Below are 23,429 nucleotides of genomic sequence, written 5' to 3'. Positions count from 1 at the left end.
CAAAGAATAAAGGAGTTTCATAGTACATTATGCTGCTTAAAATATTACAATTGTGGCAGTTTAACTTTGTCTTGACTTAGCTGTAGCAAAGAAAGGTGTAAAGGTTAATCTTTGTGTTTAAACTTACTGTGTTTAAATATACTTTTCCTGATGAACTGTAATTAATGAGAATGATTAGATCATACAGAAAAGGATATAGCTCTGATAATATGATGTTATGTGTTACTGATTACTGAATTAAACCCTTAGTGTTTTGAAAGGAGGTAAGGAGTTGGTCTCTTCCATCTGAAGTCCATAAGTAACTTATAATTGCAAAAAACTGAATGACTCCTCTGGGACTGATTGAGATTTTTTTTCCATGTCAACACTTACCAGTAGGTTACAGTGTGTGAAGGATAATCTTTAGGTGGTATTTAGAAATTTCTTTTCACCATTTCATGTGCTAACTTGTAGAAATTAATTTTTTTCATGTGATACTCCTCGATTTTATAATTTTGGTTCTCATGTTACAATTTTTTTTCGTTGAGATTAGTTTGATGTTTTGGTTCTGTCAAGTGTGTGTAGCAAAGCTGGTTCTGTTAATTCACAAATGTATGTCATCTCCAGGTGGGATGGAATCAGCTCCAGATCAGGAGCTATTTATTTATTTATAATTTAATCTGAGCTACCTCACTTACACAGAAAATCTACCTACCTAAAATCAGCACTTTCTTTTCACGTGGTTTCTCAGCTGCTCAAGGGTGGCATAAATGCTCTAACATACAAGTGCCTTGATTGGAGGGGTGGGTGAGTGGTATCACTGTTTCACAATACACAGAATTGCTCCCTTGAAAGAGGGGAAACCCCCGGTTCTTTTAACCATAAAGAGCATTTCCTTAGACAGACCTTGCTCTGATCCTTTATTCTGCTTTGTGTCCTGTGTCTCAGTGCAGGGATTCACCTTGCACTCAGCAGCTTTGAGGTTCAAGGCACTGGGTGACTGATTATTGTAATCAGCTATTTGATATCAACTTTATTAAAAACACAGATCAGAATCATATAATGGCAAATTGATGCCAGACTCTCAGTGTAATTGATTTTGGTATAGGCAGCAGTGCTGCACAGCTGGATAATGTAGTTGCTTTTGTGGGAAAGAAAGAAAATACAGTCTTGTTACCTAAGTTCCCTTGCTTTTGTGTCCTCTGAAACTAGAGCAAGAAATTGGATATAAGTTCCCCACTTGCTTAATTACATTTCATGTGTCAGAATAAAATCTTGGTGCATTAAGAAAAGTTTATGCAATAGCAGCAAGGACACAGAAATGAAATCTATCCATAGCAACTGTTTTAAAAATACCAACTATGAGGCATTTTTTTGGAGGGGCTGTGTTAGACTGAGCCTATATGGTTTCAGCAGTGTTTGGATAAAGAACAAGTAGTTTTGTAGGCTTTTGTGATCTTTTATGAGTGAACCTGGTCCTTAGTAAAACCATAAAGGCACCTCTTCTAGAGCAATTTCTTGAATCAGATCCTGGGAACGAGTGACTGAGATCAGTCCTGAGAGGTACCAGTCCTCTTTGATTAAAATTCAATTGTATCACTTTAAGGGAAGTGAAAGAAGTGAGTGACTGTGTTTCACAACAGGCAGTTTCCATGTACAAACTGTTGCATTCTGATACTGTGTAAATTTTTAATGGCTAGAGTAGTTTTATCCTCTTTCCCACTTAAATATACAGTGATAAGGAAACTCAAAGGAGTATTTTTCTTGTAACTGCAGTGTTTATGAGACAAATACTGCTGATTATTTTTTCTTACACTTGTAATTTAGAAGTCAATTGAAGTCCTTACTCTGTTATTTAATTTAGAAGCTTTTTTTTTTTTAGTGAAAGGGACAATTTTTAGTCCAAAAAATTACATGGTTACTCTTTTAAACTGGAATTTTACTGGATTGAGGTTTACTGGATTGTAAACTGGATTGAGGTTTACAATATTGAAATTAAAATGAGAGTGATCAGAACAATTCTTTAGACTAGGAAAGATGTAATACTTGGGTATTAGTTCTTTGTCCCTCTGCTACTTATGCACATTACTGAAGCCCTGATTTGAAGAAACCTGCATTTTGTTTCTGTTTTTCTAGCTACTTGTCTGGGAGATATCAGAGGAATTATTCCAGCTCTCTGTGTTTCCTGTCTGTAAATTGATTGCCTCCTTTGTGAAATACTTTAAAATCAGCTAATAAACAAACTTGAAGTTACAATATGCAAAACAAAACACAGATGAGGCCGTCTTGGGTTAGGGAATATCTGTTTGCTTGTTTGTTTGACTCTTTTTTTCTTCATTTTTGCAGAAGCCAAAGAAACCTCCGCCTCCAGTTAAAAGTCCAGGTATGTAGTATGTGTATGGTGGTACATGTCTGAGGAAATACTAAATTTCAGAAGCAGTGCATGATTTCAAATGAAAATTCAGAAGTAGCTTTGTGTTTCCTAGTAATGCAGCCACCCACAGTCACACTTTGAGGTTACTTTTCATGATTTGTGTATTTTGCTGCTGCTGTCTATTTTTCCAAGTTATGATGGAGCCTACTTTGGGAACATTTTAATACAGGCCTCCCATTTTCTAGGCTCAAGTGAGTGATTATAAATGATATTACACTCCTTGCAGAGGAAAGAATATAAACACAGCTTGGTGTGTGTCTTATTTTTAGTTAGTGACCAAGATAATTAAGGCTTTTTGAGAAATGCCTATGGTTTGCTTTTTCATTCAGCTCCAAGGCCTGAACTGCCAACTGGAGAGAAGAAATTCCCATCTTTGAAGCCTGAAGAAAAAGGTGAGACCAGTTTTTTCATGGTGGATTTCAGACCGTGCTCTTGTAAACGAATTACAGTTTTTTGGCCTGTCTGCTCTGGAAGTAGGCTCCCTGTTCAGGAGACATCATACAGACTCTCTTGATACCATCTGCTGAAATTGTTGTGTTTGTGATATTACAGAAGTGTCTGGAGTGGTTAGAACAACAGCTGCACTCTTTTGGAATGCTTATTTCTTGTTATTGCATTAAATTCTGAAAATGGGTTACTGCACAGTAACGTAGTTAAATTAAGTTCCTGTAAGGGTAGTTTTGTGACAGTGACTGCAGTTTTGAATAGCAGTAATAAGTTATTAGAAATGAAAAGGTTAACTGCTGCTTCTGAAGGTTTTGGCCAAAATCAGTCTCTGATTGAAAATATTTTGAAAGAATTGCACAGAACAGTTACAACACTCCTTAGACAGATGTTACAGTCACAATGCTCAGAAACAGAGATTCCTTTTCCTATTGATTCTTGATATATTCCATGTTTTCAAGTTCCACAGAATTTGGAGATGTTTACTGCTCTATTCTTAAAATTTAAAGGGCAGGTTTTTTGAGAAGAAAAGCTACTATTATCACGCCAAACACATTTCTGAAAGGCATCTTTAGATGTTTGAAAAGCTTTCCTAGTCACAGTGTTTTATATTTAAAAGGGAGAAGCTTAAACAAACGTGCTGGTTGGGCCTTGTAGAAGTTCTAATGTTACTGCATCTTATCCAAATTACAAACCCACACTATTCTGAATGGTGAACTGTGGCTGACCATTATTGCTGCAAGTGAGCTCCATGGGTTTCTTGGCTTCCTTGAGAAGTTTTTATAACCCCCATTTTATACAAAGCACCTTCTCTGGTGTTGCATATGACAATACTTGTTAAAGTCAGTTCTGTTCGTTCTGTATATGAGCAAGCAAATTATTATTATCAGTTGGAACAGTATCTCCAGGTGTGACTTGAGATCAACTCTATGATTCCAAAAATTTTGATTACTAGTCTCTTTTTAAATTCTTTTAAATGGAAATAAGTTTAATTTTAGACTGGTCTGTTTGTACCTTGGTGTTAACCTTCACATAGCTGAGCTCAACTGTTTATGGAGGAATATAGGAAAAAAAAAATATTGAGTGATACTGTCCAAAATACTTAGGAAGGTGAAACCTTCTGAAAAATAAAGTAGAGAACCATCCTTTACTGAGATACAGGAAGTGATGGAGGAAAAGTTTGTCCTGTATTCAGTTTCAGGTCAGGCCTTAAAAGTTACTTTTTAGATAGCAGTCATGTATTACTGAAAGATATGCACATTTGTCAGTGCAGTTATACTTTTGGAAGAATAACCACGTGTTAATATCAGTGATTAAACTCATTAAGTATGAAATCGTTCTGTAATTACTTTTTGGAAAAAAAAGTATTAATTGAGCAGCTCTAATCACAAGCTATCAAACCATGTAATTTTTTATGCCTATTGGGAGACTAATAAATCTGCCTTTAATTGTGATGAGAAATTAAAAGCAGTACTCCTATAAGTCTTTCTGCATTTATAGTGAAGGACACTTAGTGGTGTCATGTAGAAATTTTTGTCCAGTGTAAATGCCTTCAGATTAGTATCTTTATTTCCATTATTAAACTGCTCATTTTTAAGCCAACCCTCTTTTTCATTGAAGAGCAAAATCCCAGAAAGAGGCATGTCATTTTGTCCAGCAGAAATGTCCAGTTTCTGTGCTCATGGTGAACCTTGACCTTTGGTATTAACTTCTTCCACTTAGCTGTATACAGTTTTTATATTCAGATTTTGAGTGGGAGTAATTGAAGGGAAAACTGACAGATAAGAATTCAGGGATACGATTTGGTGGCAGCATGTTTTCTGCCCTATTTATGAACCCACTTATTCTTAAAAGCTAAAGGGGCAATTCTCGTGTTCAGCCCTACTTAAATACAGCCAGCTGATCTGCAGTTAATATTGGCTGCTGTTGGGCATTTAAAATGTAAATATTGTGTAGGGTGAGGAGGCAGGAGTGGCTGGTGCTCCTGAGGGGCTGCTTTACACAGGGCAGCCAGCACCACCGTGTGGCAAATCCTTCCACTGCTCTGCTATCCTGGTTTTTTAACTCCATGCTGAGAGAGACTGGAAGGTGTTACCAACCAGTTTAGATTTTTTGTTCCTAGCTCCTGCTGATGTTCAAGTGTCCCAAAGTGGGAAGGCAGTTCTGCCCTGGACAATGCTTTTGGCAGAAGGATCTCAGAGATTTGTTTACTTCCAGAGATCTGTGTGAAAGAAAACTGGCCTCTTCCCGTTTTAGGGTTGGAGGACTGACAGTGGCTGCAGGACTTGTCCACAGTAAATCAGTCACAGACCTGGCAGTTCAGGCACTTTGCTGACAGGGAGCTAAGGCAAATATCCAGCCCTGCTCCCAAATCCATACCATATGCAAACATTTTACATCAGATCAATACTTGGTTAAAAGCAAAGTCACAGGAGGGGAGAATGGGGAGAATCAAAGCTGAAGGTCACTCTCTCCATCCCAGTTTACTGATTTGCTGACCTATAAGGGCAGTAACTGTAAGGAACTGTAACCTAACAATTATTTCTTTAAATCCTCACTACTTTGTGCATGCCTGATGGAACTGTGGCACAGTTTTACAGGAAAAAGTAGAAAGTATGTTCTGGATATCCCAGAAGGTGGGATTAGGGAACATGGGTTGAAAAGTATTCAGCTAATGATTGTGAAACAGCTTGAATTTTTCAGTTTCCCATGTAAGATGTCAGCTCCTCTGGACAGTATTCAATTAGGTCATGCAGTCATTGAGAAATAAATTTAACTTTTTTTGTTTGATTATCTATACCTAATTCCTATCTATTTGTAGGAAAGTAGACTTTTTCTAAAATAAATTCAGCAATTTAGATAAATATTCATTTCTCCCCTTTTTTCTCAGAGATAATTATGCTGCTTGTGTGCATGGAAGAAGTCTGGTTACAACAAAATAAAACCCAAACCCTATCTTTTTAAAAGGAGATAAGGTGAATTCATAAAAAAGATAAAGCAATAACTTTATCTGTGCTGCTGTACAGAGAGACTCTTGGTTCTTAGCTGTCGTTTGTAGTGTGATGATGTGATCCATGGTTTCATGTCAGTAGAAAGACATTTTGCTTACTTTAAGATAACTTTTTAAGTTCAGGTAAGTAGTTTGTGTGTCTTGATAAGGCATCACTTAAGACACATATGTGTTTTTCACTTTGATCTTCAAAGAAGGTATTTCTGACAGCAGTTGCTTTCTGATGGATTAGCGGTGTAAGAATTTTATAGACAACATGGTGTTTTTAAAATAGTAACTTATTTTGTCAGATGAAAAAGGAGCTTTGGATCAGAAGCCTTTGAAACCACAAGCTCCTCAAGTACCACCCAAGAAGCCTATTCCTCCAAGCAAGACTAACAGCTTACTGAGAGCAGGACTCCTGCACCCAAAGCGTCCGGATAAACCTTGTTTGCCATCACCTGCACCCAAGTCAGTACAACTTAAACCGTGTGCACTGAGTATATTTTATTTGCTTTGTTGTTTGATCTTCCCTCATGGTTGAGGTGGGAAGAAATGTGTGTTTTAAGGGTGAAGAGGACAAATTTTGTCCTACACCAACCAGTGTCTTAGTTTTCCAGCAAGTCTTTATCAATGTGAACGTAAACCTTTCAAATTCTGTGAGGCATTGAATCCATCTCAGGGTCAGTATTACAGCATAACTAACCAGGTGAAGTTACACACCTGAGGGCTGCTTTGCTTTAAGCCTGCCCCACAATGTAGTAGAAGCTGTAACTACAGTAGCTTGATGGTGTAAAAGAATCTGGGGACACGGCTCTTGAGAATTATTATTGTGTTGAAAAAACCCCCTGAAGATTTGAGCTGCCTCAGTGTTCAGTGTTTCAGCACTTTGTGTAGGAACAAGATAGATGGAAAGGCAGAATTGAGCACAGGTAGTGCCTGTGCTAAAGGCACTCAGTGTGGCTCATGTTCTCCTCTGGGGCGGAAAAAAAGCACTTAGTACAGAAGCACATTGACTCTCTGTACTGTTGAGCCTTTTCAGTTGAATTACTGGACAAACAGGGACAAATACTTCTTTTAGATCCCCTTAATTTTTTTTTTCTCATGAAGTGAAAACAATTATTTATAGTTTTTCTCTAAGACTAATTTTACATCAGTATGTTCTCCCACACAGTGTTCCTTTCTTTCTCCATCAAAGTATTTGCTAGATCCTTACCCAGAATTGTAAATAAACTGCTGATGGGTTACTGTCCCCTTGGGATGTTCAGTTGGCTTGAAAGAACCTTGAGAAAGTAAGGTCATGATGCACTTGGCCTTGTGCAAATAAAGGAGCAGACAGCTGCTACATCAAAGAGCTTGCACCTTAAATACCTTTTCAGTATAGAATTATGTTATATTGACTTGGTATTTGAGGACTTTCCTGAGTAAAGATTTTACTTTTTTAAACCACAAGTCATGTTCTCTTGTTTAGAAAATAATTATGACTCTAAATGGAGTATACATGTGCAGTTAAATAGAGGTCTGTAGCCTTTAGTAATTGAAACCTTTAAATCTTAGAGGTATTTAAATGTCTGAAAGTTTGAAATTGTTTTAGGAAGATAAGGCTGCTGTGTCTTCTGCTGCTGCAGTAAAACTTCCAAATAAAGGCTTTGGGTGGTGAATTAATGACAGGGACACATTGAAGGTGACAACTGGTCAGTTGTCACCCCCACCACACACGTGTAGGCCCAGTCAGCCAGGGTTTGTGATGGCAAGAATTTTAAAGGAAAATGTTATCTGTTCCTTTTTGTTTATTTATTTTGGTGGGGGGCTTATTTCTTTGGGGTTTTTGGTGGTTGGTTTTTTTTTTTTTTTTTGTGTCTGTGAATGATGTGAGCAGATACGCAAAGAATGCATGGTAAAACAAAAGCCATGTATACGGGGTAGTTTATTCTACATCAAGCAAGAAATAACTTGTTCTTGGCAGGTTTTTTCCTGTGCAGGAATATTTGTTTAATTTCAAGGAGTCAGATTCTGAATTAGTTCGAGAGATGTTCCTGAAGATGTTACTCAGCTCGCTTGTTTTCTGAAGTGTAATACTTTGGACTGCAGTGCCAAAGTGTACCCTGTAGAAAAAGTTCTGGATTATTTTCACAATGGGTTTGTACATGTTTGACAATTCTGCGAGAGCTGGAACAGAAGAATTGGCTTTTATAGGAATAAAATTGGTCTCCAGAAGACTTGATTTTAACCAAGGCTTTAGAAAACAATATTTTTTCCATTTACATCTAATTCTTGGAATGTTTTGCTGTTAAACTGTTTAATCTCTTGACTAGGTATGTTTTGTTGGGTTTTTTTCTCACTACAGAACTAATGGAGAAGTTGTTTCTCTTCGACCGAAATCTGAAATTGAGCCAGTAGCAAAACCAAAGTTAGACTCTGAACCATTACCACATAGACCAAAATCAGTAGAGGTAGATTCACTTGTGGTAAAGAGCTCTAAAGAATCAGGTAAGAAAAGAGTAAATGTTCTTTTTGGTCTTTCTTTGGATTGCAGTGTTTCACAGGGTTGGAATAAGCTTTTTAGGTCATTTACTCAAAATACCACTGAGTGTGGTTTTGCCTGTTCAGTGGAAAATGTAGTTTTTTAGAATTGCTGAAGACAGCTGAAGGTAAGAGTGAGGAAGGGATGAACAGATGTCAGCAGGGTATTTGGAGGTGGCTGATGAGCTCTGTGTTGTAGCAGTGGACAGGAAGGGGGAAATGTAGGTAATGATTTGTTCTTCTAATTTGAATGCATGCTTTTTTAGCTGCTACTTTTATCTTGAGTTTTTATGAAGTTGTTTTTCTTACTGACTGGTTCTGTTTGTTCTGCTCTTGCATTTCAGATAACTTTTGCTTTTTCAGCTAACTCGTGTATTTTTAGTAATACTGTTACCTTCAGCCTTCTTAAGTTCAGAGCTATTCTAGATTATGACTTTTATCATACCTTAGATTTGGGCCAGCATGAGCATTGTACATTTGAATTTCATACATAAGGCTTTGCTTGATGCACCTTGAGCCAAACCTGGCATCTCTTTCATTCTAGACATATCCAGTAAAGACCTTAACACTGGTTAAAGCACCCACATTTGAGGATCAGACTGAGCTACTATATAGTTACCTTTTGTCCTTTACTGACAGTGCAACTGATACAAGACTTTTGTGTGTCTCTTAGGCAGAGATCACCTGCTGCAGGCATATTTTTCTAAACTCTAAATTAATTGTGTGATTAACCAGCGTATAAAAGTTTAGTGACTTGTACTTGCAGTATGTGTCTTGCACATCCCAAATGCAACTTTTCATCTCAGAAAAGGTTTTTAGTAATAATACATTTTAAAATAGTATAGCTTGATTTATTTAATTTTTTAGGCCAATCACGATATTCTGGTTGTGGAATAGTTGGTTCTAAAGTTTAATAAATTCACCTGGAACATAAAAATAATGCATTAGAAAAACTGAAGCAGTTTATGAATAGAAAAGAATGCTCCTGATTTCTTTATTAAGCATTTTAAAATGTGCTTCTAAGCGTAAATGCTTTGTATGAGTAAAGGTTAGTTCTTGTTTGTTTATAATACAAAAGTTATATTTTCCTGAGCCACAAAAAGCTGGACTTCAGCAGATAATCATATATCCTGGAAACACTACAAATATTATCAGTGATACTCTAAAGGATAAATTCATTTTTTATTTCCCAGGAAGTTTGTACCTGTGCTGTGATAGGCTTTATTTTGAGGCTTTTGAATTGGCAGTTTAACTATTGCCTCTACTTAAAGAAGAGTTTGAGTGAGGAACTTCCTGGTCTAGTGGAAAGTGTCCCTGCCCGTGGCAGTGGCGTTGACACAAGATGATATTAAGGTGCCTTCCAACCCAAATCTGCTGTGATTCTGTGATTATCTCTGGGGTTGTGTTAGAAGTGTTACTGTATAGCACAGTATCACTGAACCTCAGGAAAAAATTCCCTATGAAAACAGATGGAATATATTTTTTTCTTCTTCAGGTGCAGTTATCTTGACAACTTTGATAACCACACTGGTAACATATTAGCTGTGATATTAGGTGCTCATGTATATATAAAACCTCTTAGTTTCATACAGTTTAGAAAAAAAAATAAATCTGTGAATTCTGTTTCGTTGACATAAGTTTGTTCAGGCTTATGGAGAAAGTAAAGTTTTTAATACCCAGATGATGCAGTGGACAGAGGTGCAGGACAAGCCTGTGGGTGAGGTCTGTTCGGGGCCCTTGTTTGGCTCAGGGAGTCCATGTGGGGATGCAACACTGACAGGGTCAAGGAGCTGCTATTGAAGGACAGTTTCAAGAATCCTCTATTATGTCAAACTCACATTCCTCCAAACAATCCGCATAAGTCACTTTTAGTGTTATTATTCTTGTGAAAAAAGACTAATCCAAAATCCTGCCAGTAAAACATAATGGATCTCATGCTCTGTTTCCTTGTATATATTCTGCTGCTAAAGACATAATACTCTGTGCAGCCAAGGCTCTATAAAACTCAAAAGATTTTGGGTCCTTATATAACGTTTAAGGCTGTTTAATCTTACAATAACCAGAATAGATACTAAAAGATGAGGGAAAATGTATGGCTGAGACTGGCAACTGCTTTACCAGAGTCTGTATTTTTAGTTCGTCCCCTGCACCTTTAGATTATGATCCTGAAGTGAATGAAATTTTAGAAAATCAATTTATTTTTAAGTATGGGTTCTGATTTTCTGCAACTTAGTGTGGTGTAGGTTGAGCCACTTTCAATTTAGCATAAGGAGAAGCTGTACATATTGTGTAAGGAAAAAAAACAACCTAGTCTACCAAAATTAGGCCCCCAGCCATCAGATGAGGACAAATACTCAAAACCATTCAGAAACACTGATCACATTGAAATAACTCCTTTTGAAGTGTTATTTGAAAAAATGCATAAATGTTTCTCTGATGGAATAGAATTCAAGTGCTGTGAAAGACTAAAGCTTTAATACTGGCATGCTGAACGTGTAAAGCGATTCTGTTTCTTCTACAAATGTTTCTTTTTCCTGCTTTGTAAAATAATTTTTTTGTTCAGAATCTTTTTCTAGACATTCCTCTCCTTGACTTTTCTTTCCAGATTTTGTTTCCTATCCTGTTTGCCATGTTTCCCTTCTTACGTGTCAGGAAATTACCCTACCCTTCTCCATTTTGGTAAGATAATAATCTATAAGGAAATCCAAATGCTTTATTCCATACACATATCCTCTTCTTAACATCATAAGCGTGATTTTCAGTTGCAGTTATTGGTAGTAAAACTTTGGGGTTTCTATTTAAAATGCTTTATTTGTTTGTTTGAATGCCTATTTTCCTTAGCTGTTAAAAGAAGTTACTTTTAAGTACACTTTTCAATTAGGAACTTTTGGGGATTAAAACAAAATAAGAAAAAACTTACATTTCAGCTATTGATAAGCCAAACCTAGTGTTTCTTTATAGTGAAATGTGTTCAGTACCTTTAGGTATATGTAGGTTGAAGGGATTTATCATTCTGTACACATAAATTATGCAGTTTTGAAGCTTTTAGGCAGTGGATCCACTAGTGTTGACTATTTAGTATCATGAGTCTTGTAAAACAGTAGTTTTAGAAGTTCTGTATTAGGCACATTCTTAATTGTATCAAATACCTTACTATTGCTTGACTGCTCATGTGAATATTTAAAAGCTTATATCTGTCCCCTAAATTTTGGGGACTGAAATCTCAGCAGGGTGAGGAATAGGAGAAAGGGCTGCCATCTTCTTACTCCACAGATTAATGGGAGTTTTTGTCCTCTAAAATATTGGATACATTTCACTTGTGGCTGGGGTTTAAACACCCAAGATATATGAGGTAGTGGAACTGTAATTTTTTTGGACACCCTTTCAGCTTTGCTTCTTTTTGTGAAGGCTTTTTAAGGCAAACTGCTGTGAATACACTTGAACCATTCACAAATTTTAACCTCACACCTAATTATATCAAAGCTCCTAACAGTTCTGTGATGGATCCATGGTAAGCTTACAGAAGAGACATTTCTAGTAGTCCATCCACTGTAACAGTTTAAGCTTAGCTTGTGTTCTTAGAAAGAAAGGTGTCCTTGCTCAGCCTTAAAATTCTGTTTTGACTCAGAGTATCCCCAGATGTGTGGTATTGCTCTTTTGGCACTATGATGGGATTTTCTTTAGCAGTTACTCACAGGCTGTCTGTAAGAATCTTAATTGATAAATCACTTTATTGATTGAAATGAGTGTAAATTGTGAACTTACAGTGGGTTTCATCAGTATGTCTATTGGTTTAATGGTGTATTGGTTTAATTTTCTCTTAAGATAACTAAAAATGCTGTTTAAAAAGAAAAACAAATCAAATAAACCCCCTAAGCCTGCATAGAAACCAACCAACCTACCATCAAAAACACAAACACAAATCCCCACCAACCTGTGTTCTAATTTCTTCCCTATACCAATGGAGAGGTAAAAATGAAAATGCAAGTGCAGTCAGAATTCCCTCTGACTGTAATCTGCTGGTAATATTTTAATGCTGAGCAATTGTCTCAAATGTAACAATTTCCTTTAGAAACTCCCAGTAACGCGGAAAAAAGTCTTGGCTTTAGCGTTATCCCACCATCTATATTTAAATGATTTACAGTTCAAGACTGTAGCAGTCTTCATCTTCAAGCCTTGTCAAATATTGTGATTTTTTTTTTTTGAATATCACATTATTCTTAGTAAATTCTTAATATTCTTAATATACCTGATGTTTGCTTTGTTCGCGGAGACAAGGCTGGCATTACAATCATAATAGCAACTCAATTTTTAATTCTTATTTAAATTTCCTGCCAAATGATTTGTCATTTCTGCAGAATGACAAAAGGAGGATTGTTTACAGTTAGAAATTACTGTAGAGATGGAGGAAAAGGCATAAATGTTTTTCTTATTAGCTTTTTAATAACACCTAGGTTACATAAATCCTAATTTGCATTTTGGCAACCTGGTCTAGTGGAAGGTGTCCCTGCCTGTGGTGGGGGGGTGTGGAATGAGGTATTCTTTAAGGTCCCTTCCAAGCCATTTCATTCTGTGATTCTTTGATGGGTTAGTACTCTGGGATTACTGATAACTGAGTAAAGACCATGCAGATACAACCTTTGGTCACTGTTGCTTGTCTTTTATTAAATATTGTATTGGCAACAGAAATCCCCTCACATTTATTTCTCCCTCATCCTCTTTTCCATCAGCCGCTTGCCATTCATCATTCTTCTGTTTCTCCCTTCTTTATTTTTCTTCCCTGCTTTTTAAATTGCAGATGTGGTTGCATGTTTGCAAAAGACTGTTTTGACATTCTCTTTCCTAGAAGTAAAAAGCAGCAAAACTGATTGGTAACAGTGTTACAAATGCTTTAATTTCAACAAGGGAGTTGGGGATGAAGTAGGTCTGATCAGGGCTGTCCAAAAGAGGTGAATGTTTTAAGGACTTCAAGGATATTAATACAGAAAAGACATTAAAATCAATTAAAACATTCAGTGGAAAACTCAGTATGTGCAGGTATAAATTAGCTTTGACAATGTGTGAGTAAAACTTGCATTAAACAGATGATTTTAAGGCATCCAGACACTGAAGGGGTATGAATGGTCTGGTTCAGTGTTTACAGGGTTTTTTATTCTTATCTGACCTCTTGCTGTAGATTCAAAATGAGTGAAAACATAGGGAAAGAAGTATTGTAGGTTCTGTTCACTAATGTCATGGAAGAATCAAAGGTCACACAAAAAAAAACCCCAAACAATCTTAAATGTTACTTTTGGTGCTTGTAGTAAATGCTGTGTGGCATATAGATTCTATAGTTAGAATCTATAAAATCAGTGACGATTTTGGGTTGTAAAATGATATAACTGTAGTCTTATGTCAATGTTTAAATAAAAACCACAACTCAATCTCACTACACATCTGTTGCCAGGTAAGTATGTTTATTTTTGTGGTGAAATAGTTAAGAAGTCCAGTTGTTAATTAGGTGAAGTACTTGTGTTATTAGATTAGTTATGTTCAGTTCTTTCTGTTAATGTTTTTTTCCTAAAATTGCCTCTTCTCAGAGTACATAAAGCATTTCTGCTGATCTGAGAGTTTACCTAGAGCTGTGAGCGTAAGAGACTGATGAGCAAAGAGATTTATAGTATTTAATGAAGTATTAGAATGGAGTTTTGAAGTGTTTTACTACAGAATTATGAAGTTGTGTATTTTCTTTAGATACTGCATATGAAAAAACTACCCTGCACAGAAATATGTGCAGTTAATGCTGTTAACTTACTTTCACCAATTTGTGACATACACCAGTGTGTACTTTACTGGGTTATCTTTATTTTTGTCTTAGTAAACTTGTATTTTCATACAAGGTTAGCAACAACAAAATATGCTCTCAAAGTAGTTGAATATGGCAGCTCTTGAAAGAAGTAATAAATACGTTTTTCTGCAGATACTTGTTAGGTTTGTTTTATGCTGCCATGCCACTACAGCAGTTATGTTCATAACTTGAAATTCATTTGCGTTAACTCTTAATTTTTTTCAAGGGGAAAATATGGTTTCCCAGATATGTCCAAGTCATGTAGTTGTTTCATGTGGCTCCTGTATTGTATGTGCTGAAGGTCTTTGAAATAGTAAGAATTCTGAATTTTTTTCTTTTTTTTGGCTTAAGGAAAATAAAGTGATAAAAAGAACACAGCAGAACTTTCTGGTCTTGATGGTGGTCTTTGTTTTCATCTTTTTCTAGATCTGTTAAGCTTTGATGATGTAATAGCTACCTCAGATAATCTGTCACACCCGACTGCGAACCGGCCCAAGATGCCTGGTAGGAGGCTGCCCTCACGTTTCAATAGCAGTCCTGTGAGTATTTTGGGGGTGTTTTCGTCCTAGTGAACTACTAACTACTCAGGAAACAGGACTGCACTGGGAAACAGTCCTGTGAACCATTTACCTGAGAGCAAATTGCCACAAAGGTTCAGTTCTTATAGGCTTTGTCTGGAGGATTATGCATTCCCAGCAGGGAAGTGAATGTAAGAGAAACAACAGGATCGAGTTGCTTGCAGCTGGAGGAGTCTTTCTGTTCTGTGGGGTGTTGCTGCAGGAAATACTCAGCTCTTCTGTCATGACTGATGGTGGAATAGGTGTTGCACATACAGTTTTGAAAGTGTCTGCAGTGTCTTACAAGGCTAGCAAATGGTCACTACAAATTTGGAATTTAATGTTGCTGTAATGTGGGACTTGTGATCTTATATGTTGATGTGAGATTGTCAGACAATGAGAAGCAGGTGGGGCAGACTCCTTGAAATCAGTTTTTGTCATTGGGTGTTGTACAGTTCAGTTATGCCAGTTACCATCTATAGTTACCAGCCATTTATGTTTTACTGAAACACCTACAGGCTCCCCAAAGCATCAAGGACTTTGGTTTGCAGATATGCTTAAAAACCCTGCCCAAGATTCCTATTTTTAAGTTTAACTGAATGTCTGCTAGTCTAACAATTTTAAGTTTCATTACTTATTTCCCCTTTACTATTGAATCTTTAGAAATATGTGACAGTAATGGTTTTTTTAATTTAATTTAATTTTTTTTTTTAATTCTGAAAAACTTTTCATTTTTTGTGAATGGTTTACCAGGGAAGTCAGAATGTGAGTCCAGAAAAAAATCTGAAGGTGCATAAAGAAGAAGAAAGTGCCAAACCAAAGCCAGTTGAAACAAAAAAGGTATGATGATACCAAGGAGCTAGAGGAGTACCAGACAGCTTGGTGTTCTGTTCATTTTGCTTGTGTTTCCAGTATAGGTTGATGCAATGACCTAAAGGCAAATGATTGCGTTTAACTGCAAGTAAACTGTGTCATTTAGTATAAGTTCATAGTAAAAACTTTAGTAGGAAGTTCATTTATCTTTAGTATAAAGTGCATCAGTTCTGATGAGAACTGTTGTATCAGATGGTATTTCCCCAATAACTTCCAGTTTTGCTCAGCCTTTGGTCTCCTGACAGACAGAACAACTAAGCAAATCAGCAAAGTGCACAAAAGTTTATTTATAATGATCCAATGGGCTCCATTAAACCAGATTTTTTAAGTGTAGAGAACTGCACTGTGAGTGCTTTTTTAGTGCCCTCAGGAACCTCAGGGAAACTCTTAATTAAGAACTGTATGAAATAACTATTTGTGTATTACAGTAGTACATTTGAACTGGACATTGTTTTACCTTTTAGATTGAATATTAAAGAAGCTTGTGCATGTTTAGCTCCCACCCTGGTAAAACCTGTGTATTGTAAGTGGTCAGTTCATAAAGTTTTTGTTTCTTAGCTTTCTACTAATTTATTTTTTCAGCCATCTGCATTCAGCCCAATTACATCTTCATCTCAGAGACCAAGTTCTGTCATACTTGACTTTTTACCTGGAGACATCCAACTTAAAGGAGAAACTGATGATGAAAAAATTACTATGGAAGAGCTCAGGACTCAGATTAATGATCTGATGGGTTTAATAGACGCACTGAAGAAAGAACATGGGTAAATATTTTCTTTCTCAGTCTCCAAAGGGATATATAGAACCTTATAAATGCCTTTATTGCCAGACTTAAAAGTAAGAAAAGTATTGTATGATAATATATTAATTTAGAACTTTTCTTTCAAAGTTGATCCAACTAAATGTCCTAAATATGTACAAATTTGATGTCAGAATATTTTTGGAATTTGTACACATTTGCACTCCTGCATTCACTACAGCTTTTTGAAAGTATTTCTCAAACAGTTTATGCTTTCACTGTAAGGAAAAGTAGGTAATTTTTTGTGGTAATAACGTAAGTACATGTGCTGGCCTTGTGTAACACTGTGCACAAGTGTTTGCAGTATTGACATGACTGTTAGTAGAGAAAGATATTCAAACTGGTGATCATGGTGACCTCATCATGTGTGATCGTAATTCTTGGCACTTTCTTGATTGAACATAATTATGGAATAAAACATGTTTTAGGAATTTTCTGTTCTAAGTAATTTGTTCTCTTTGTAGAAATTGCCAGGTTATTTTAGCTTAAATTCAACTTTACAGGTTACATAACATTTCGAACTTTTAAGTAGCCTACTTAAGATTGTGATTAAAAATTAGGAATAGGTGCATTGTGATAGATAAGAAGTGTTGGGAGTTGGTAGAAGCTCGTGGTCCAACAAATTTGAGTAACAATTCACTAGTGGCCATGTACCTTCATATGTGAATTTCACTTGTAAAATTTAAACAAAGCCTGTGTCCTCAGTAATGTGAAGATTTTTTCCACCCCTCTCTAACTTGTATTTCTGGTATCTTTACTATTAGGAGAGAACTGGAAAAACTAAAGAAGGATTTGGAAGAAGAGAAGCTGTTGCGAAGCAATCTGGAGGTAAAGTTACTGGTTTGGGAAGGGTTGGGTAGTTCAGAAGTATGTAGGCATTGTTTTGGAATTTGATGTCACAGGAAAGTCTCAACAAACCTGTTCAGACTTTTTTTGCATTACTGTGTTAGCATGTGGTTGAATGAATCCTTCACAAGGCAGTTGGATGTATATAGAAGATCCAAGTTCAGCTTTTGTTACCTGGAATATTATTTGTAATAAAGTGTGTGGGTGTTGAGGTGTGAGTTCAGTTTAGTGTGTCTAGAAATATGTCCAACTGGACAGGTTGTACTTCGCTTTTTTAAGATTGAAAGACAAATTTACTTTAGAGAATCAAAAGAAAAACAGGGCAAAAGTAAACTGCTCTAAATTTTTGATGAAGTGTCTAAATATTAAGTGTGGATAATTGGCCAAAAGAACAGAATGCCTCTGAAAAATTTCCTGATGAATGAACACCACTCCTCAATTCATAGATGAAGACCACTGCCTGCATTGCAGTATGATGTCATTAAGTAGTTAACAGGATGAGCTCATTGTAGGAAGTTATTTCAGTCTGGTACAAAAGGGCATTTTGTTTGTGAAGTAGTGCATCTTACTGACTACAAAGCTACTTTTGGCAGTTGAGAACAACTTCTGGTGAGTCCACTTTTTAACGTGTCTCTAAAGCAATCAATGCAGTCGCCTTAAATATGCACTGGGGATGAAGAAGAGGTAACTTCCAGGTATCCTCTAAGTGCATTTGAAGAAATACAAATTGATCATGGCACAACGTTTTGTATGAAGGCTGTTTTAGAAAGTTACTCTGAGGTGATGATGCAGTATCACATGGGGACACATCAAGTGATTCCATAACTCAGCTTTCCTTTGTTCAGAGTGAGTTTATCTGACAAGATGTACCAGAACCGTAGGCAAATTCTTAATGATTTTACATTCCTGTTTGTTTAGCAATATAGTATTACCAAATCAGCTGTAAATATTGAGCTGTTATATGCAGTAATGTTACAATATTATTAACTTCAGTGTATTTGAAAAGGTTACAACTTTGGTGAAAGCTCTGAAGACTTTCCTTTATTGCTACTTTAATACTGACTTTCTTTTCAAAATGTCCATTTTCCAGCTTGAAATAGAAAAATTGAAGAAAGCAGTGATGTCTACATGAGAGCTATGGACTCAATGTTTTTAACTCACCAGGAATTCAAAGCTGAACACAAGGAGAACTGACTCTTATTTCATAATGATGGATGCTGTTGTTCTACGGTCTTAAAGAAAAAATATAGTAAAAAAAGGAATATAGTCTTATATTCAGAGAGATAAGAAAACAAAAAAGAATAATGGTGTAATTTTTTTGCCAATATAAAAGAGGCCTTATTTCTTACTGTGCTGGAATTGCAGACCTTATTTTTTTGGTTTGCTAGAAAATACTACTGAATCTGTATAGAAAGGAGAGGGAATTCTTAATAGATTTTTATGGAATACCTGTAGCTTAATTTTTAAAGAGATGTATACTATAAATAGGGTGATCTATCTTTACAACTAATCTGTAAAATAGTCTATTGGGAGGGGTGGAATAACTGTATTGTAATTGTAGTCACTACTTTTCCCCTACACGCAAAAGGGAATATATGATATTTGTATAATTTTGGCAGTCTCACCCAGGGTTATGCTGTTGTGCCTGTCTGCAGTGAGAATATTAATACTATACTGTTTATAAGTTGAGTAATGAGATAGGAATTTGTTAGTGCAATGAAGCAGGTGAAACTCCTATGCATTGTAGTGAGAATGGGTGACCTAATCCGAGTAGTTCAGCAGAACGGTTTGTCACTTGCACTATTGGATTAAAAAGGGATTTAGGACTGAATCATGAAATTATGAAAAAAAATCAGTTTGTAAAACCACAAAATGCAGGAAATACAGAAAAAAGGCTTGAGTCCAGTCTTAACCTGTTGTGCCTGAAATACTCCAGTATACAGCATGGAAAAGGAAACCTTAAGTCACGACGTCTGTGTACCTGTGTATCTAAACTGAAGTCATCAGTCTTTGTAATGGTTCAGTATGCATCTTGATCTGTTTTTACAATAGTCAGGTTTTGTTTATAACATGTCTCCAAATAAATCCCTTTGGAACTTTGATACTCTCAAAAGGTCTCAATATTTATATATTTATGCCATGACCTTTCTCAGTATACTGTGTACCTCTAAATTTAATAACACCTTTGTATTTTAATGAGTAATTGGAACAATTGCTTTGACATAATTTTGCTGATGTCCAAGACAGTGTCTTTATTTTATGGAAAACAGTTGAGATCTTGTGGATTACCATTATCTTTAACCCCTGAGCTCAGCACTTGCAGCAGAACAATATACAAATAATATGCAAAGTGATGGGAGATAATGGTATTTATTGCTGTGTTTGTTTGATTAAAGAATTAAAAAACCATACAGCTTTAGAAGGCCAGTCAAAATGCATTAATTCTGGTAGTAATGAGCTCATCTCCTTTTGATCTGCTGTAATTTAAATGACAAAAAAGTGTCACATAGTTTGGCAACTTCACCGATAAAAGAAGTAATTAAACTTCTATTCATGGGAGTAGTCATACATATAGTAATTATTTAGTATGTCACTAGCTCAAGTGACATGGAAGTGTTACTTCTTGAGAGTGTACTTTTTCCACAGTTGATGCATCATAAAACATTAAATGTCAGAAAGTCAACTGGAGGATGTTCGTCGATTGCTGATTCAAATAGTTAATGAAATTTGATTAATATACTATGCAGGTATTGAGTAATATTTGCTAGTCAAATTGGTAATAAGCTGATTCAATATTAATGCTTTTAACTTCGAATTGCCTAAATGCACCACAAATGAAGGGTTGAGCCATGTATTTATATTGAGGAATCATGTGCAGCAGCAATGCTTCTCGTCAGACACTAAACCCTTGCTTGGAATTCACCTCTAAAGCAGGTGATGGAAAGCAAGAATTGAGCCTAATGGAATACCCAGTTTTGTTATACAAGCTCTTCACTGTGGTTGGAGCATGAAACAAATCTTGGGATGGATTTGCTCTGCAGAAGTTGTGCCTCTGTGTGAGCTTGAGGATGAACAGAACAAGACAATCAGTTAAAGCCACAAATGGAAGGCATTTGTTATTTAATGGCCTTTGTTCGCTATAGCAATAAATGACCCAAGTGCAATGACTTGATTTAATGAACCCTTCTGTAAAAGTCGCTGCTATGAGTATTTTTAGCCATAAGGAAGTTACCCTGATATGTGTCTGTCCTGTCTTCAGCCAGTGTTCTGTACTGCGGTGGAGGGGGAGAGGGTAATGGTTTTGAAGACATTCCACAGTACAAGTTCCTATGAGCTGTGTGCTTCACTGACTTTATACCGGTGCTGTAAAATGATGCATGCTATCCAAACTCAGCAAATAAAATCAGTATAAAAACCTGTTCAAACATCTTCTCAGTTCTGTTCAGGAATGATTTTGTATGCTGGTAAATCCTTTGCAGGAGGAGTTGCGGGGGGAGGGCAGAGCAAAGTATTTATATAGTCCCCATTTGAGGCTTTCAGATTTTCATTTGCTCACTGGGATGCTCTGGTTCCTGACTGTCAGGATGGCTTAGGATCCAAGCAGTTGGAAAGCTTACTGGGCTTTTTGCAAGTGTAACTTCTCAGGATTTCTTCTTTCTCTCTTCCCCCCCCCCCCATTGGTTCATATTGAACTGACCTTACTCTGCATCTTCAGAGCCTCTTTTTAGGCTCCTTGTTCCATTCAGTAACATGGATGAATGCATGAAGCACTTAAGTGTATAGTGAAGAACTGAAAACTCTGGTGTGGGATGTTTAATAGGGATACCTATGAGGTTAAAGGTAAATGAGGAACAGAACAACAAAAGGGTATTTTTAAACTCTAAGGTTTTTATTCAGTCTTAACAAGATTCTCTAAAAAGTTTTTGTTTGCATACAAAGTATAATAAAACCAAACACACCGAAATTACAGGTCTACTTATTTGATTTTTTCCACAAAGATGACTTTTTTCATTAATGTTGCTTCATGATAGTGAAGTTTCTGATGGAAACCCGTGATGTCATGCAAGGTTTGACTTTGAGTTGTGTAGCAAAGTATCTGTTGAACTTTTAAATAAATACCTCATATTCTTTAAAGTCATAAATTTTCAGAAGTCTGTTAACTCTTTTCAAAGGGATGGTAAAAACAGGTTTTCACAGCTGCCTTTTGGCTGCTGTTAAAGTTATCTGAGATGTTTCTGATCTCCGAGAAATCAGCATTGTGGCAGCTGGTCGTAGATCTTGAGTAATCGGATTTTGCAAGAGCTGAGAAGACAAACCACTCCCTTTGGGTGCCTGGGCACACACCTCCCAGCCTGAGGAATGCAAACAACCTGACCAGCTTGTAACAACCCCAACTGACTGATGCTGCTGGTTTAGGGTTTGGAGTGCTCCCCTTTCTGGAAGTCATGGTTTCAGTCTTTTTCCAAGCCCCCTGGGAGCACAAATTCAGTTATTCCTCCTGGGAGAAGCAGGTTTGTGTCTGAGTGTTGCAGGACACTGGTCTTTGTGTCCTTCAGATGACTATTGCTGAGGCTGAGGAGATGTTTGACAATCAGGGGCATTCAGTTTTGCCATCATAAGGGTTTAGAAGGTATGTAGAAGCACAGCTCCAGGTGACATAGGCAAGAAGCCTTTTAAAACAGGTGTCCATACTTCAGCATGATTGGGTTTTGGCCCTTCTTACGTAGAGGTATTTTTTTAAATTCATCTCTACCTGCCGTTGTATCAGGTACAAGTAATTTAACCTTCCCAGGTGGGTTGTGTTGGCTGTGTATGATTGTGCTTGGCTAAATTCCTACTTGGTGCTGATGTGAGATGTGAGACTGGCTGTATCAAAACAGAGCAGTAAATAATACCTACTTTTCAGCTAATTTGGAGACTTGCCTGTGACTGAGGAATGTTTGGATCTGTGGTAGCAGACAAAATGACAGTATCTCAGGAAACCCTGTAAACATTTTGCAAGGATGTGGAAAAATGTAGTGACTAAAGCTCTTTGAAAGCAGCCTTGTTGTTAGTAGGAAGAGCTTTAGGAATTTTCCATCTGTTACAGTAAACTACTGGCTGTTGGGAATCTGGATGTTGGAGGTGAGGTGATATTTAGGAGAGCCAGCAGTGGCCATGGCACAAGGTTCATCAGGCAGTTGTCACCCCTTACAATTAGGTGTCCCTAAAGAAAAGGTTATTACTTGCTCACTGAGCTTTTTAGCTGTGCTCCCATCAGCAGTGTCATCTTGGATTTATAAAGGGTGATGCATTAACTTGATAAGATTTTGTTTTGGGGTGTTAAGAAGGTCTGTTGCTCAGAGAAGTTGTGAATGCCTCATTCCTGGAAGTGTCCAAGGCCAACTCTGAACAACCTGGTCTAGTGGAAGGTGTCCCTGCCCATGCCAGAGGAGTTGGAACTGGGTGATCTTTAAGGTCCCTTCTGACCCAGACCATTCTGTAGTTCTGTGAAATACAGAAGAGCAGAAGCTGCCTCCTCCACCAGGAGGAAGGGTACCAACCACGTGAGTGTGATTCATCAGTGTGGACTCCTGGCAAAGGTGGCAATCTGGCAGTTCTGTGGGTGTGTTTGTAACTTGTTTTGTCATTTTGCAGTGCAATACCTTCATTGTCATCTGCAGATTCCTTAACATTAATCCAGTCAGGCAAGACAAGAAGCAGCTGGTTCCCAAGGTTATTTCTTCATGGGAAAACTCCAATTGAATCAGAGCACCCAGGGAACACTGGGTAAGGCTGTGAGAGTGAGGCTGGGGCACGATGGCAGCAGATGAATGGTTAGACAATCACCTCTGATACCTTGATGATCTCTGGCTGGGTTAACTTTGCTTAATGTAGAACCCGGACTTCTGAAAACGGTGAGCACTATCACAAAACTTCACTATTCCAGAACTGCTTGGGAATTATCAGTGGTCTGTGAAATTGGTTCATTCATAATCTAAAATGCATTTAACTGCTGTGGCTGTATTTACTTTGAAATTATTTCATCTGTTTTACATTCTCTTTACATCTGTGGAAATAATTACTTAACCTCTGATTTTTTTTTTTCTTGAAGTTTTGTAATTGGTCTCTAATCACGGTGCTGTAGCTTTTAAGAAAATCTGGAGTTTTCTTATGGC

At 36.9% G+C, this 23,429-nt stretch overlaps 1 protein-coding gene across 2 annotated transcripts in view; it reads left to right on the top strand.

Annotated features, from left to right (window-relative positions):
- The window catches only part of CD2AP (CD2 associated protein), an 81,086-nt gene extending 60,395 nt beyond the window's left edge, over positions 1 to 20,691 (top strand). Inside the window, exons 10-18 of one of the 2 annotated variants that reach the window (XM_027641075.1) lie at positions 2,326 to 2,362; positions 2,743 to 2,805; positions 6,158 to 6,317; positions 8,194 to 8,336; positions 14,623 to 14,735; positions 15,507 to 15,593; positions 16,209 to 16,390; positions 17,190 to 17,253; positions 18,362 to 20,691. In XM_027641075.1, coding sequence (XP_027496876.1) covers positions 2,326 to 2,362; positions 2,743 to 2,805; positions 6,158 to 6,317; positions 8,194 to 8,336; positions 14,623 to 14,735; positions 15,507 to 15,593; positions 16,209 to 16,390; positions 17,190 to 17,253; positions 18,362 to 18,403 — 891 coding nt within the window. In that variant the 3' untranslated portion in view covers positions 18,404 to 20,691. Of the gene's footprint in view, positions 1 to 2,325; positions 2,363 to 2,742; positions 2,806 to 6,157; positions 6,318 to 8,193; positions 8,337 to 14,622; positions 14,736 to 15,506; positions 15,594 to 16,206; positions 16,391 to 17,189; positions 17,254 to 18,361 lie in introns of those variants that run through there. The other variant, XM_027641076.1, reaches the window with a different exon arrangement.
- Positions 20,692 to 23,429: the final 2,738 nt, after the last annotated feature.

The sequence above is a fragment of the Corapipo altera genome, unplaced genomic scaffold, assembly GCF_003945725.1.
Source record: "Corapipo altera isolate COAL_440 unplaced genomic scaffold, ASM394572v1 46, whole genome shotgun sequence".
Lineage (NCBI taxonomy): Eukaryota > Metazoa > Chordata > Aves > Passeriformes > Pipridae > Corapipo > Corapipo altera.
Note: the sequence above shows the minus strand (reverse complement) of the source record. Positions and strands in the feature narration are given on the sequence as shown.